Source organism: Cricetulus griseus, chromosome 2, assembly GCF_003668045.3.
Source record: "Cricetulus griseus strain 17A/GY chromosome 2, alternate assembly CriGri-PICRH-1.0, whole genome shotgun sequence".
In the NCBI taxonomy this organism is placed as follows: domain Eukaryota; kingdom Metazoa; phylum Chordata; class Mammalia; order Rodentia; family Cricetidae; genus Cricetulus; species Cricetulus griseus.
The window spans coordinates 337,802,405-337,818,926 of record NC_048595.1 but is presented as its reverse complement, the minus strand read 5'-3'; the positions used below and the strand labels follow the sequence as shown (position 1 = coordinate 337,818,926).

Genomic DNA, 16,522 nt, shown 5'->3' with positions numbered 1-16,522 from the left:
TCCTACTGAATGTTTCTTTGACCTGCTGGTTCTGGTGCTTAGAGTGTAACAAGTCCAGTCCTTCCATGGTGTATTCCAGGTGGCAATGAAGTGTTCTGATCTCCCACTGGTGAGAATCACAGCTTTAAATATGCCTGTTTCTGTGATGGAAGTGTGAAAATACACTCCTGGCTAATTTTGTTTTGGGAATTCTGGTTTGCTTGTTTGGGAGCTATGCTTGCCTTATAACAGCATTGTAATACCTCCAGTTCCTTATCTGGGAGAAGTAAAATTCATGTACATGAAGCAGCTTTGAAAAGATTGGGGACTATGGCAGAATGTTATTCTATGGAAATGCTTCTGGGGTTCAGTTGCTAGCACCTAAAAATGAAGAAAGCACAGAAGTTTGAGGATTGGAGAAGGTTTGCCTACTAGTTTTCTGATCTAAACCCCACTTGTTTCTGGTACCTGCTTGGTTGCTTTGGCATGCTTGAAGATCTGTAAAGCAGGGGTGGTATCTTCTAAGAAATGCAAATATTTCATATACATACTTTAAACAACCTGGGAGTTGAGAATTCACTGTTACAGCCTGATATCAAGAAAGCATATAGCAGGAGCTTCTGCCCTAACCATATGTTCTGAGATGACTGGTCAAATTACTACTACTAAAAAGTACAATTGGCTTCCTCAGTGTCTTAGTTAGACTCCACTATTGCTGTGGAGAGACATCATGACCACTGCAACTCTTATAAGAAAAACATTTAATTGGGGTGGCTCACTTATAGTTCAGAGGTTCAGTCCATTATCATCATGATGGGACATAGTGGTGTGCAGGAATACATGGAGAAGTAGCTGAGAGTACTACATCTTTCAGGTAACAGGAAGTGGTCTGAGTGTCACACTGAGTGAAGCTTGAGCAAAGCCCACCCCCACAGTGTGACACATGTCCTCCAAAAAGACCACACCTACTTCACCAACTAATAATGCCACTTCGTAATAGTGCCACTCCCTTTGAGGGCCATTTTCTTCCAAACCACCACACTCAGTGTCTTTCTTTCTTTCTTTCTTTCTTTCTTTCTTTCTTTCTTTCTTTCTTTCTTTCTTCCTTCCTTCCTTCCTTCCTTCCTTCCTTCCATCCTTCCTTCCTTCCTTCCTTCTTGCCTGTCTTTCTTTCTCTTTCTTTCTTTGTCTTTCTTTTTGTTAATGAGAGTAAAAGAAAATTCCACATGATGGCATTTTCAGTCTATTATATACTTTACTTTGATTAGCAACTAAATACGTTCCTGCTAGAGACTCCAAACTAACTGTACATGGCCTGTATCCCTAGAAGTAAGGACAGAGTACTAGTGATTCACATTTGCGAAGTGCATAATGCTTAGCCATCAGCCTGTAGCCATCCACTGAAAAATGAAAATGTGGGGGTCCTAATAACATCCCACTTGCTCAAAATCTTCCAGTTAGCTATCATATTGGGTCCCACCAAAGATTCCAAAGGGCAATGTTTGGCCAGAAGGGTCACTTTCTTGTAGGAAGGTGTGCAAATATATCCAGACACAAGGAAATACTCAGTTTGCATAGAGATGTGTTTTGTTAAGTAAAAATACTTTGAGAACACAGAAGAAAATGTAAAACATTTGACATTTTATAGCTCTTCAGGATTCCTTGGCTATTACCTTCGAGCCACACCTATAGACCCATGAAAGCAAACATTCTTGCTCATCATTGCAGCATGATTAGGGAAGCAAGAAGAATTATTTCAGTAGTGTGATGTTTGCACTGTGATAAAAATGAGGTGCAAAGAGGCCCTGGAAGAACTGGTGGAGTGGTGACCAGGTATGCCTTGGTGACTTGTAAATAGGGCAGTTTTATGAAATACAGGGACTAAACTTTAAAACAGTTGGTGTTAGTTGTCAAACGCAGCAATCATTCTAGAAAGAGTAGGGTACTGAATTCCTTTCCAACCAGTCCAGACTTGTCTCTAGAGAATCCTGAACATAAGCACCATAGTTTACTTTTTCCAGAGGGTATGTGTTGACAGAACACATTGATCTCTCCCTCAGACTCATTAGACTGAGAGATTGAAGTGCAGTCACACATGAGCTTCTAAATGGCTATAAAGACCAGGACCAAATGCTCTTGGTGCACTTTTGCTGTGTGTTTCTGAGCACACCACCATCATAAGATCAAAACCCACCAGGCCTCTTTTGATGTTTAAAAGATACTTCTCACCTTTCAGCTTCCTTCCAGCTCAACCCCCACCTGGGATGGCTCATCAGTCAGTACAGTGTTTTCAGTACAAATTAAGCTCATTTGGTCCTTGGGAAACAGGTTTAAGAAATGTTAGTAGTGTAAAGGATTGCTTTAATCTTTTTCTTTTCTTATATGGCTTATGTTTCCCAAAACACTGCACTGAACAATTTTTTCTATTTCCAGATTAAATTAAAATGAACTCCACCAACCCTGTTATTGAATCAGTTTGTGGGTGCCATTTGCTGCCGAGGCTGTTGGCCAGGACCTGAAAATCTGTATAGTCCATGTTTTTGCCTGAGACAAGTGCTCATGGGACATAGGCTTCATTCCAACCCACTGTGCATCCTCATGACAAGTATGACATTGTCTGAGACAATGCAAGACTTGCTAAGATTCCTTCCATACATCTCCTGTTAGCACACTCCTAGCTTCACCAGGCTTTGAATGTTGTATCATGACCATGGCCTGTTGCTGCTTTGCTTGACCTCGTGCTTTTTCTGGTTTGCAGGTCTCACAGGTATGGATCTCTGGCGGGTGTTCTTAACCTTGGCACTGGCGATCTCCATCGACGCATTTTCTGGAAATGGGGGTGAGTCCTGCTTTCCTTTCCTCACCTGTGGTATTAGGAAACAAAGCTGGGCTGTGTTAAATCCAAATGAAACTGTCTGAAGTTTTCAGTAACAGCAATCAGGAAACTTGTCTTAGCTTTAATGCCATAAGCCAGGAGGATTTCTCTGAGAATGTTTAAGGAGGACTATGGTATTCAGTTTTGGCATCTGGTGTTTTCACATTGGAAATCAATGTTATGTAGTGTGAGGGGACATTTATTATGAAGGCAAGCCAGGTCTCTGGGGGAGATATTAAAATCACACTGAAGCATTATAACCTACTAATCACTCAGCTCACCTGTAACTAAGCATAACATAGGCTATTTCCAGAACTTGGAATGCAGTCCTCTTAGTCATATTCTCTGGGAGGGGCAATTGCAGGTTTCCATTGAGTTTGTCCCCTTGTTCTCTGCATGGTTTCCATTTGTCTGGGTTACAGGGAAGAAGACACCAGAGCTAGATGACAGGGACACCCAGAAGTTGTGCCTTGACTATCTCAGTATTTCCCCTTCCCTCTTATGTTCTCCTGGGAGTCTCAATGTTTTCAGACTTACATGTCATAGCAGAAACAAAGAAGGGTAATTAAAGTGGGTGTGGGGGTGTGCCCGGGGAAAATGTCCTCACTAAGAGATGAAGGATTTTTTCAAAGAATATCTTGAGCCCTTGTCAGTTTTCTTTGCCTGGGTTTCACCAGAGGGCAGGAACAATACGTTTCTGCCATGCCGGGACACTAGGCTCTGTTGTTGCTCTAAGAGTAGCTGACTCCCTTACTCAACACCCAGCTCATATTGGAAAACACGGTTTAACAGGCGACTTAACGCCTGAAGATATCCTGCTGACCTTGTGACCAAAAATAAACTCACAGTAGTGAGCTGCTGATGGTGTCAAGGGTAGCCTGGAAGGGGTAAAGGACAGAATGTGTTATTTTATTTCTTAAGGCGATTCCAAAATATTTACAGAAAAGAAGTCATAATTGTTTGAAATATTTTGGGGTCTCTCTGGTGTTATAATGTCAACATTATGCAAGGCAGATGTGGGGAGAATTTTGGGCTCTGCTTCAACAGCTTTTCTCATGGCTGCTTTTAGACCCTGATTCTGAGCCAAAGAATTACAGCGCAGATCCTCTGCTGTGCCAAAGTCATGGTGGTTTAATCTCTCCTTTCTTCACTAAGGTGACTTTCAGTCCACGGGGCAAGGCTTGAGGAATTTTAAAGTCTGTGAAGTGAAAAGTACAGCATAAGAATCTTTAAAAAGGCTGAAGAAGGCATCCCAGACTAAGACATTAGAGCTCAAATTATATTTCAACCTAGAGAATTTCCAGGACCTATTCAAAAGCTTAAATATTTGAACAACCTTCAACTTCATAAAGAGGGGAGGTCACAAAAAGTTAATGACTTATTTCAAATGAATTAAATTGTATATATTTATGGTATACAGTGTTTCAAGGTGTGTGTGTGTGTGTGTGTGTGTGTGTGTGTGTGTGTGTGTGTGTGTACATAATTACCCATTTTCTCTGTGGCAAAAGAAGTCATCTTCTACTTGTATAACAGAAATCCTGAAGATAATACTCTGTCTTTAACTATAGTCCTCTTGGTGTCCATTAAATCACTATACTTGTTAATACTACATATTTGTCACTTTGTACCCTACGAATGACAGTCTGTCATGCCTTTCCCCTACCTGGATCTGGTAAACACTGTTCTCTGTATACATTTGGTTTTGCTTTTTAAAATTGTACATTAATGCAGTTGTGTTTGTTCTTCTTTCTAGAGCTGACCTATTTTTACATAGACTGATGTCCTTTAGGTCCACTCATACTGTGGCAAGATCTTCAGTCTTAACCTGTCCTGTTTCCTGTCTTGACCATTGTGAATAATGCTGCAGTGAATATAAGAATAAAGTCCCTTACACCAACTGGGGATTTCAGCAGCTAGTTCCAAAAACAGCTTAGTAATTTTCTTTTTAATAATTTGTGTTGGCTTCTTGTTGGCTTGGAGAAAGAACAGTAAGAAAATATTTTATAGTAAATACAAGCCATGTATTTTACCAGTCCTTCTATATAGGAAATAATTTAGCCGAGAAACATTTTTCTCTTTTCTTGTTAAGCTAAGCAAATTAAAAATTTGAGTATTTTAGAAAACTTTCTTAAAATGCCCTGGAGATTTAAAAAAAGGTATATTAAGAGGGCATAGGCAAGCATGTTCAAGCATGCTCATACACACTGGTGTGTGTGTGTGTGTGTGTGTGTGTGTGTGTGTGTGTGTGTGTGTGTGTCTTCAACTTACCTAATAGATTCAGCCAAACTTAGCAAATGATACAACATGGGTCATGATCTCCGACGACATTCATGGATCATGTGTTCCTTTTTTTTGCCAGTTCTGGATCAAAATATTTTATTTTCAATGTCCCTCTTTCAATGTAAGGCAAACTAAAAATAAAGATGAGGAATTAAATAAAAACATGGTTTTATAATTTATTCTTTAGTTTAGTTTGATCAGTGCAATATGTGTCACTATTGAGTCAAATATCATGAAGAAATTGCTTGAAAAAAAAAAGATCTTACCAGGAGCTAGATTGAAGACGACAGGTCTGTATGGTAAGGGAATGTTGACTCTTGAGTCTTTAAGCAGGGTTTTACTTGTTTGGGCAAATACACAATTAGAAATACCCTGGGTCTGAGAGGATTTTTTTAATTAAATTTAATTGCCCTGTGGAAAACTTAATAGGACCAAGACATTGAACAGTGCCATCATTGTATTGGTTAAAATGTTGTAATAGTGTGGGGGTTTTTTGTCTCACTCATCTTTAATATGAGGCTCTATATCTCCTTCTCAATGCAAGATATTTGCCCTCATGGAGAATTTCTTATTCATCATTAAGATAGTCAAAGTTGTCTCATTTTTAGAAGGCTTTACCAGGTTGCTGTATCCATTGGCTCTACCTGAAATATTGCTGGTGAGAAGTGCCCATAAAGGTCTGATGAATATAAGAAGTGCCCCTTATAAAGTATGTCATCTATCTTTGTATATCACTCAGTCAGGAGCCCAGCACCCCCTTGGGTTTCACAGCAGCCTTGGGGAGAAGTAACCATGCAGAGAAGCTCAGCCTGGTTAGGATACTTTCTGGATATGATCAAGGGACTGTCACTTCAATGTCTAGCTTTCATAATGAAGACAAATCATCAAGATTCTCTGAACAAAATAACTCAAAGTAAACTTAGAATCATTAATTCACCAAGTTCAGTGCATAGATATCTCTTCAGCTCTTTTTTCTATTTTCAAAGCTTAAAGTCAAGGCCATGAAGAATAGCAAGTCCTCATGAAGTATTGTAAGTTTAGAAATTAGGTAATTATACTGAGAATTGGAGTATGAGGCTCTGTATATGTCCCTAACCATTCTACGTACTAGCAGCAAAAAATGCAAAAAACAGTACATTCAATTACCAAGTTATACAATATTCAGTGCATGAGCAAGGCAAGGAGAAGTTCTATTATATGCATTTAGAAATCAACAAATATCTACTGAAAACTTCCTTTGTAAACAAGAGAGAAGTCATTTGGCAAAGTACACTGGTCATGAGCACTCTGTTTATATTTGTTTCTTTTGAAAGTAGACTTAAGATAGTTGATTTCAGTCAAATTACATACAGTCTATAGATGGCAAAAGGCTTCATGGGCTCAAACAGGACTTGCCAGACCTTGAAGAACTGACAATATATGGAAAAGAAGAAAATGCATGTGCCAAATTCATCAAATGATAGTCATTCTCAAAGATGTAAGCAGATCAATCAAAACAAAAGTGTTAACCACACAATGGAACATTATTTATGCATGCTTGATAGTTACAGACTGCATATTACTATTTAGGTATGATATAAATAATATATGGAGATTTATATGTATATATATATATACAGAAGTATACAATAAATACCTATTTGCCTATAAACAAAGTTCATTATTCACATATTTACATCTCCCCACTCTGGAGAGAGCTTTTGCAAATGGTACTGCATCTTTCGATGTCATTTAAGAGAAAATACTTTACTAGAATGATCTGTCATAATCTAAAGGAACGAGAATTCACTAAGTCATGTTCTCTTTATATTTCTGAACCTGTTTTTTAAGCATATGCATAATGACACAATCCTTATGTGGAAGAGACTGCTCATCTTATTGTTCAACGGGAAATAATTGCACAGTGGGGGGACTTTATTTTTTAAACAAACTCTATGCCAGTACAGTTGAAGCTCCACATGGTCGTTAGAAGTTGCCAAGACATACTGGCAACATTTCAAAGAAGTACTGAAGTCACAGTTAAATTTGATAAACATTAAAGGGTGTCCCTTTAATCATTATCAAAAAAAAGAGTAATTTAAAGCTTTGGATTTCTCACTGAAGTGAGAAGGAAAGCCACAGACCTTTCAAACACTGCTTTCTTGACAGCCATCCAAAGCAAGAAGATTCTCATAATGTGTCTAATGTCATGGCCCATGTCCAAGTACATCAACAATCTGTGTCACCTTGACCTCCTCATATCACAAACTGACGTTGAGACTGGACTTCAGCATGCTGGAGCAAGCCAGGTGACTCTAAATATTGCCAGCGGGAGAAATAAGAGCAGGCATTTGTAAACAATGGCACAAAATAGACTTTCAACAATTTTATTTTATACTTTTCAGATTCAAAGAAAAAATTATAATTTATATTCCTGACTTCAAGGAGCCCATAATTTAGATGAAACAGAGATATAAACATAATTCAGTTGTGAGTCCCCTTGGTTATTACAGGGCTTTCAAATAGATAATAATACTGTTAAAGTTTCACCTGGGAAAAACTAATAATAGGAGGAATTTGAAAGGGGTGAATGTAGAGGAACCTGACTTAAATAGGTCAAAAGAGAGATAGCTTTAGTGTGGCAAGATGGAAAAAAAGAATAGCTGGAAGATGATCAGAGAAATATTAATGAAATGATAAATCCAGTCCTGTGGGTCAATTAACATGTAGACTTTTATGTTTGATATCATCAAAGAAAACTTTGAGAGCTATCAGTATGTTCTTAGTCCATCCAGTTCTAAGTTTGCACACATTTAACTAAATGTTATCACAAAGCATTCGCTCACTTTTAATAAAATGGAGTCATGAAATGCAGGTCATCTTTCTGACAGTGAAGTGGTAGGAGCTATAGGGTAGTACTATTCAGCATGGGAAGACACTGAGGAGAGGGCAGATTTACAAAATGTCCACCTACCACCTTGATTAAGTAATCCAAACTGAGCCTCCTTTTATGGGTTGACAGGGAAGAGGTTGCTTTAAGTTAATTGGTATATGGTACCTGCAAAGAGTATGTTCATGAACAAACCTGGCTGTCTGTCTATGGCTAGAAGCCAATCCAGTCTCAGCTATGCAGAACACACTAGCTTGGACTAATTCAGCCAGGGTCCCTCAATCGCAGAGCCCCTAGGAGGGCCCTCAGAGAACCATCTCAGTGTTTTCTAACTTGTAGTTAGTGTTTTAATTTTCTCCTGTTCCCGTCTTCCTTCTCCTCCTCTAAAGTTAATGTGGTCGTTTCCCCAAACCTTAAACTCCATGTGATGACAAACTTTAGGTTTATCAAAACCATCAACAAAGGTGCCTTTGTGGCTTAGCTTTGGGTCCTTAGAACTGGGTATCCACACTACTATGCACCCAGCTAGTCATCAAGCAGTCATCAGCATCCACAGTCCAAGAACAACACTCATTTTTTTTTCAGAGCAACAGGCCCTGTAGTTCAATATTATCTTTTCCAGGAATACTAGATTCCATGCTTATATAATGCTGTCAACATCATCTCCAAACCCAAAGCAATACTTCCTCGATGTCTTGAAATCTACCACACAATTGATCGCCAAAACAGAGTATCCCTTGGTTTCTGGTATGAAGACTACCACCCATCCCAAGAGGTTCTGAGGTTCAGAGAACTCCATCAACCTTAGCTGTGAGAGTTTTTTCTGATCTCCTATTCCTCCAATTGTCTCAAAATGAATCCACATAAATTCATCAAATACATTTACCAGAAGTCTCTGTTTCTGATTCTGTGACAATGTGTGGTCTTGAGTCTTAACTGTATCTTAACATTATCTCCATTCTATTTCCATGGCAGAGTTGCATGTATGAGAACTGGTGGCTCATGTCTCAATCATTAGAGAAGTCTTTTAGAAAGCTTTTAAAGAACCTTGTACCAAGAATGGGGGAGGGAAGATGTATACAGGGAGATTGGTAGGTGTTTTGTGGCCATTTTCTAAATGAAGTTGCCCTGCCATCTGTGCTTCAAGATGTTGAACTTTAAATAGTTTCAAATGGCTGACACTATGGCCTTGCAAATCTCATGCAATAAAGCATAATTGATGTGGAAGTCACTAGGCCTTCAGATATATGAAGAGTTTCCTCGTCCCTGTGTCTCATCCTCTGACATTCTAATGAAAACTATTATTTATTTGTTGGTTAACTGAGTGAGTCTGCATGAAAATCCTGACCTGGACTTTCTCCAGTCCTGTCCCACAACTGTCTCTGCTATTTTGAATGGCCAGATATAAGAAGGATACAGGTTAACTGGAATTCCCTTACAGTAGAAAGGGTCTAAAATTAACTGTTTGGTGGTCAAAACTGGGATTTGGGGCTTTTCCCTGAAGCTGGAATGGCTATATTTATTTATTAATATGTCTGATGGCACCAGGACCATAATTTTGCCCCAAACATTAATGTCTCTCAGCATGGTGCCCTTCATATATTCTGCCATCCCCTCTCTTGGTCACTGATCTTTGTCCCCTACCAGTACACCAACCATTGGCCAACACCCTTATTGAATGAACTGGCCACCCAACACTATCACCCTGATATCACCTTTATCTGTGCCCCACCTCCCTGATAAGTCTACTCAAATATTGACAGACACAGACAGACAGATAGAAGACCTGCAGGTCCCAAATCAAAGTTTTCATTGACATTTTGGACATTGAATTTGAGATTATGGAAAATCCTGACTAGGAATCCTATAAATACTTGAATCAATTTTTCAACCATTTTATCAGACCTCCCTGATTTTCTAGTAAAAAATATGAAACTCTCCAGGTTAAAAGTAAATAAGGTATTATCAAAATCTTTAACTTAAATGTGAAATTGATATTGCATGTCCCCTTTAATTTTTAACCTTGCAACTGCATAGAAAGGGAAATGCTTTGATATCTGGCTTTTGGATGAGGATGTGCTTTGTGTAAATCTTAACATATTGACCTTAATGAGGTGAGAATTGGTGTTTCACCATGCCAAAGTTTGAGGAAGCTTAGCTTCCCCAAAAAGAAATGAGAAGAAAATGAATAGGAGCTATAATTTCCAAAGCACATGAGGGCTAGACTGTAACTCATGGGGAGAAGTTGCACTTAGCATATATAAAGCACTTAGAGGGCAATCGTTTATTCCAGAAAAAGACCACAGTCACCCATCTACATTTTGGCAGGTGCCATCATTTTTCCACCACCCTTCATTGAGCTGCTGCTCATTTGGTTTGAGCAAGGAAGAGGGATGTGTTTTTCTTATCATTAGCTATAATAAAAGGATATATTGTAGATGGGACAGGAGCCTAGGGAAGCAAAAGAATGACAATCACTTCAGTAGACTCACTCTGAGTCTGCCAGTCTACCCTGACCAACTTGTTAGAGGTAGATTCCAAGTGGTCCTCAACCTTCCTAATGCTGTGACCCTTTAAAACAGTTTCTCATGTTTGGTGACCCCCAACCATAAATTATTTTTGTTGCTACTTCACAACAGCAATTTTGTTACTGTTAGGAATCATAATGTAACTATCTGTGTTTTCTTATGGTTATAGGCAACTTCTGTGAAAAGGTCGCTCTACCCACCAAAGGGGTTGTGACCCACAAGTTTAAAACCACTGGGTATAATGATGCCAAGTACCTGAGATATCATGCTCAGATGGCCCTGGACAGGTGGGCAAAGTGCTGTGTCATGGGCCCTAGGTTTTCTTTGTTGGCTAGACCAGCGTCACAATTTTTGTATGTTCACTCTGAAGTTCATATAAGTGTGGTTACCAGGCTCTGTAGTCATTTAAATTATCCTAATTTCCAAAATTTCCTGTGCATTTGAACTATTTCTATTAGGCATACACTAGTATAAATTGACATTGTACATCTGTGTTTGGTCTGTGTGTTTATTTAAGCCCCAGGGTTTGCAGTACATCTGCTGGAAGCAAAGAACAGTTGCTAGTAAATGGATGCTTATACATTCTTCTCCATTACCTTAGTAGGTCCATCACTTGATAAAAGCTTTAAAGAAGTCATTTACCTCCTGTGTAGTAGATGGGTAAACTGAGGCCCAGAGAATGTCAGAAAACATTGTAGAGGATATTGTCCTTTTCATTAGACCCGTTTGCCATTTTTGTGCACATGGATTTCTGTGGGACTTTCACTCCCGACACCTAGAACTTGTCTCCTCATCTGCTGCCTTCAGGCTACAAAAGGCACTTGCTCCTGATCCTGGAGAGTGGAGAGTGTCTCCGAATTTGTATACTTGGGGCCACTCTTAACCACCAACAAAGGATTGTCTGCACAGCTCCCAAGGGGACTGTGACAGATACTCAACTCTTCCTCCTATGCTACCAAGGGACAGCATTCAGAATTATACCCTTAAATGTTCTGGTGACCAGTTGTTCTTGAGTGGGAGTGTAAACATTCAGACATCTGTGTGTGCATGTGCATGTAGAAGACAACCTTCTTCAGTGCCATTCCTCCACATCTGCTCACTGTTTTAGAGACAGGGTCTATCATTGGGACCTACAGCCTGAACACTAAGCAAGGCTAATTGGCCAGATAAACCCAGGGATCTGCCTGTCTCCTCCTCTCTAGTACTGGGATTACAAGTGTGCGGTTCTCTATCTTTTGAAAAATTACTTCCTTGTTTTGAGATTATAATATAATTAAATTACCTCCCTTCCTTTTCCTCCCTCTAAACCATCCCATGTAACCCTTCTCATTCTCTCACAAATTCATGGTCTCTTTTTAGTTTTTTAATGTGAGTGCTGGGGTTTGAACTTAGGCCCCAAGTTTGCACAGCAGGTGCTTTTCCATCTGTCTCCTCAGCCCTTAATACAGTTTCTAGTATCTCATTTCCATATGAATATTTGTCTCAGTACCTTTCAGGGGGAGACTTAATATGAAAACTCTGTATGGCTCATAAATGGTATTCAGAAGCAAATCTGACAGAGATCAGTTATAATTATCCCCAGATAGAAAGAGTTGCTAAGTCAAGCAAGGTTGGAATTAAGGGTGGGTGTGCATATTTCACCTCCCAAAGCATTCTGGGGTCCCATCCTTGCCTAGACATAGCTTCCTATAAAACTAATTTTGATTTTATATAGTGGGTTTCCATATAAGATTTCTCACAAAAAATTAAGTAGTTTTTTAAAAGCTGAAAACTAACAGACAAGATCATAGCATAGGGCTTTTCTTCTTGATCTAAGCACTTCTATATTGTGGGGATTTCTATTCTCTGGGGCCCATGAGACTGGCTGTTGTACAAAGACCCAAATATGTTACTCCACTACATCGACTCAGGGAATAATGTTTATAAACAATAGGACGATGTTCCATTGTGACAGACATAAAGGATCTCTGGGTGATCCTTTATTGGTCTCTAAATGATTTCCATTCCATCACCTCATGCCTACTGCCTCATACTCATGTATGGCCTGCTTCAAAGCAAAATATGGAACTAATTTAATTTGTTCACATTTTAGCTATGAGTCTTATTTTTTAAACAGCTGGCATTTAAATTCAGTATTTTCCAGTGATCGCCTGATTCTTAATCGAGAAAGTTGAATCTGTAAATTTCTAGGAGAGCTCAAGGAAGCTAGACATTCCTTTATGGTCAGTAATTAGGACCAGTAATCAAATCCTGAACTTATAATTTCCCTGCCTTCTGGCTACTTTGTGTGTATAAGAGAGTTGGGTCACTAAAAATCTAGGCTTTTATTGCACCTTAACTGTTTTCTTATAAAAGGTACTAAATCAGAACAATATTTTAGGCAGAAACTCACAAAACAAATGGTTACCATAGAGCCAGGAATCTATATGAGGATTTCATATCCTTCGTAGACATATTGTGGTCTTAGGTCAGATAGGTTTTCTGCGTGTGGTGGTAGATATCCTGTGTATTATAGCATGTAAGCACCACCCATGACTTCTATATACTACATACCCACAATACTTTCTCATCGGCTCTAACTCCCTAAGTGCCTCCACACATTATTAAGTGTCTCTGGGCAGGTGGAGCATAAAAAAATTATCTCAAAACCACTAGTCTGGATCCACTGACTACATGTTAAACTGCTGTCCCAGAATAGCCATGCTGTATCAACTGAGATGAAACCTATCTGGGGCTTTTAAAAGTAAAGCAAATATTTGCACACACAGTCACAGTGCCTCCATTATCTTCTCCCAGGTTCATTTGTTCTTTTATTTACCTAAGATTTTTTTCAGGCAGGTGCTAAAAACCCATAAGTTAGCCTTTAAGAGGGCAAAGGTTTCCAGCTAAAAGGGTCACACTGAAAAGGGACATCATGTGAGGTACTCCACAGCAAAATGTATGCATACAATGGACACGAAGTGTTTCGAGTCCAGAAAAAGAAAAAAAAAAAAAAAACTACTTATGCTGCAGACAATAGCAACCCAGCTGGGCCATACAATTAAAGTTGAACAAAAGGACACGGTAATTAGCAACTAATGCCCTTTCATGAAACACCACAAATTCATGTAGTTTTGCCCAAGGTGTTTATGGTGTGTACTGACAGTATTCCACACAGCTTGAAGTCTTATCATTTTTCAGGGCCTTTCTTAGAGTGGGATCAAACTTCACCCTTGGAGTTTTTCAAAGACAGTTGTGATTGTCCTCTTTCTCACAACGCCTACTCCAGTGATAGGAAGCAATCAGACAAAAGTAAAAAAACAATACAAAACAGTTTTCCTTAGCCATAAAATAAGTATCAGAGACATCAGGGACCCATACTAGGTCAAAGAAACACTCCACTCTGAGTATCTTCTTCAAACAGAAGCAATGTGTGTGTTTTGGTTTTGTTGACCCAAAAATAAACACAGGGAACACTGTGAACACCTGATTACAAACTCTGCATTTGATTCTCTTCATATGGCCAGGAATACATAGGCCTCGGTCACAAGGAAATTAGGTTGACTGTCACATAAAAGCCAGAATTTCCAGACTTCATTCCATTGTGCTATACATAAAATAGTCCATAACCAGGAAATTCCCCATCAAAACTGGTGTGCTGGGTGGGACCTCATTTATATTGATGACTACAGGATTTCTCCCCTAAGGCTCCAGGGAAGCTTGACTATTCTGTGCTCCAGAGGCACTCACTTATCATTAGCTTTAGGCCGTGCTGTGCTAATGGTTATGACTCAAATTTGCTTTAGAAACTCACCATTAAAGCCTGCCACTCATGCCTGTTTATAAGGAATACAACAACCTAAAACACAAGTTAACAAAACCCCATGAATGTGCAATCACATCTGAGGACTCCCAACAAATGTTTCCTGTCATTTGTCCCTCAACAGCCTCCCGATTTAAAGCCTGGGCTGACATCCCCGAGTGTTTATTTAAAGAATTGTGGTAGGGTATGAAAACTGCAAAGCCAGCTGTTGAAACTAATATTGATTGATGTGATATTAAATTTCATCAGTCTTAAGACTTGGTTTTTATCAGCAGGAAAATCAACCTGCCATACTTAAAGTTACATGTATATAGAGAGCATTTCACATGCTGAACTGGCATATACCTTTGAAATAACCAAGCTATGCTGGGTTTGCAGCACTACGAGTGAAACTAACAGCTTCCAAGTGGATATTTTGGCATATCCATCTATATATGAAAATTTCCCACTATTTCAAATTATACAGCACAGCCTCACATGTACATCCTTGGGTTCAACCAATCATAGGTCAAAAACAAAAACATTTTTTCTCAATGTTGGGAATCAAACCCTTGAATCTGCACATGTTAATCTGGTACTCTACTCTTGAGCCATTATGCCTGTACTAAGTGCACAGACTTTTTCCTGATAACTATTACTTTCTTATTTTATTTTCTCAAATCTCAAATGGCAGAAGTCACATCATGCTGGGTACTGTAAGTGATATAAAGCACTGGTTATATGCAAATACTGTGCCACTTTATATAAGGGGCTTGAGCCTGAATGAACTTTGGCATGTGGGCAGTCCCAAGACAGGTGCCAAGGGACAATGTACTTATAGTAGAATAAATAAATATGCCATGTGCAGCATAAGCCTGGATTAATAGCCTTTATGCGACAGCTGACTCTGAAACTCTAATCTTTATTGTGAGGTAAAGTGGCTTTATTGTCTCTAACTTGAAAATGTCCATACTTTTCATAAAGATACCAGGGATTAATATGTTCAACAAATAATGTTGAGCACTTGCTAACTTCTATAGTATTCTATGTAATTATAATGACTCAGTGGACAAAAATTCTAAAATAAAACCCTTTTGTCAAGGAGCTTCCTTGAGTGAAACATGGGAGGGTGGGAAGTGGACATACAGATGAAGTAGACAACAGGCTGCAAGAATAATAAATAATCAAATCACCTAGTATAGAAGGCTATAGAAATCAGTTCATTGTTTCTTTATCTGTATACAGAAGCTGATCTTGAATATTTCATGTCAATCTCCTGAGGTTTCATTGTTAGAAATTAGTTTAACAGCATAAGAATGAATCTCAAAGGCACAAAGAACAAATCTAGTAGGAAGCTTTAGGGACACGCATGACATCTATAATGAATGAGGAGTTCATATTCAGAGAAGTCGATGGGTTCTCCAAGGTTCAGTGTGGTTGTTGGCAGGGGAAGGGCCAAAATCACAGCCTCTACCTATTACCTTTAACAGCAAGATTCACTGGAATCTATCTGAAGACCTTGAAACATTGCAAAGTAAGAAATACCATCTGCTTGTCTCACCACAGAGTGACTGCCAAAATAAAGAGTTGAAGTGTGCTGTTCAGATTGAGACAACAGCATTAGGAAATCGGTGTGCTCTCTGGTGAGGCAAAATTTGGCTCTTGACCCATGAACCTTGCACATAACTTGAATGTTGCCATCATTCTCCAAGTTCCACTAAGTTATTTGACAATGGGATTAATTCTAAATCCTAGGTTAGAACAGAATTGAGACACCACTGAGCATTGGAATGGAGTACAATAAAAAGTCTGAAGTCATTACTCATGGTCTCACCAGTGTAAGGCAGCCTTGCTGGAACTTGCTTTCCTGAGCCATCAGTGGACTTAAGAATCTTTCTACCCACAGGTCTGCGGTGTGAATTGAAATGTTCAGAGAGGCCATGCCTGGCACAGTACTCTGAGAACTATAAATTGCAAACCACTGGAGCAACTTTAGTTACCTCTGTCCTTTCTTTCTCTAAAAACAAATTACAAGAGACAAGTTTGAAGATTTCTTAAATATATAGTGTGTTCACCAATTTAGTCTGTTTATACTTGGAAGAGACCTTGGAGTTCCTGTATAGGACCAACTTTGGCTGATCTTAGAATAAGGGATAATATTTTGAAAATTACTAATCCGTGAGCTCCAAATGTATGGATACTGAAAAAGT

General features: G+C 39.0%; 1 protein-coding gene across 5 annotated transcripts in view; it reads left to right on the top strand.

The window, feature by feature from the left end:
- The window catches only part of Ghr (growth hormone receptor), a 232,160-nt gene that overhangs the window by 97,214 nt on the left and 118,424 nt on the right, over positions 1 to 16,522 (top strand). For all 5 annotated transcript variants that reach the window (XM_035440588.1, XM_035440586.1, XM_027401385.2 and 2 more), the window contains one exon: positions 2,738 to 2,818. In XM_035440588.1, the coding sequence (XP_035296479.1) occupies positions 2,749 to 2,818 (70 nt within the window). In that variant the 5' untranslated portion in view covers positions 2,738 to 2,748. The remainder of the gene's footprint in view (positions 1 to 2,737; positions 2,819 to 16,522) is intronic.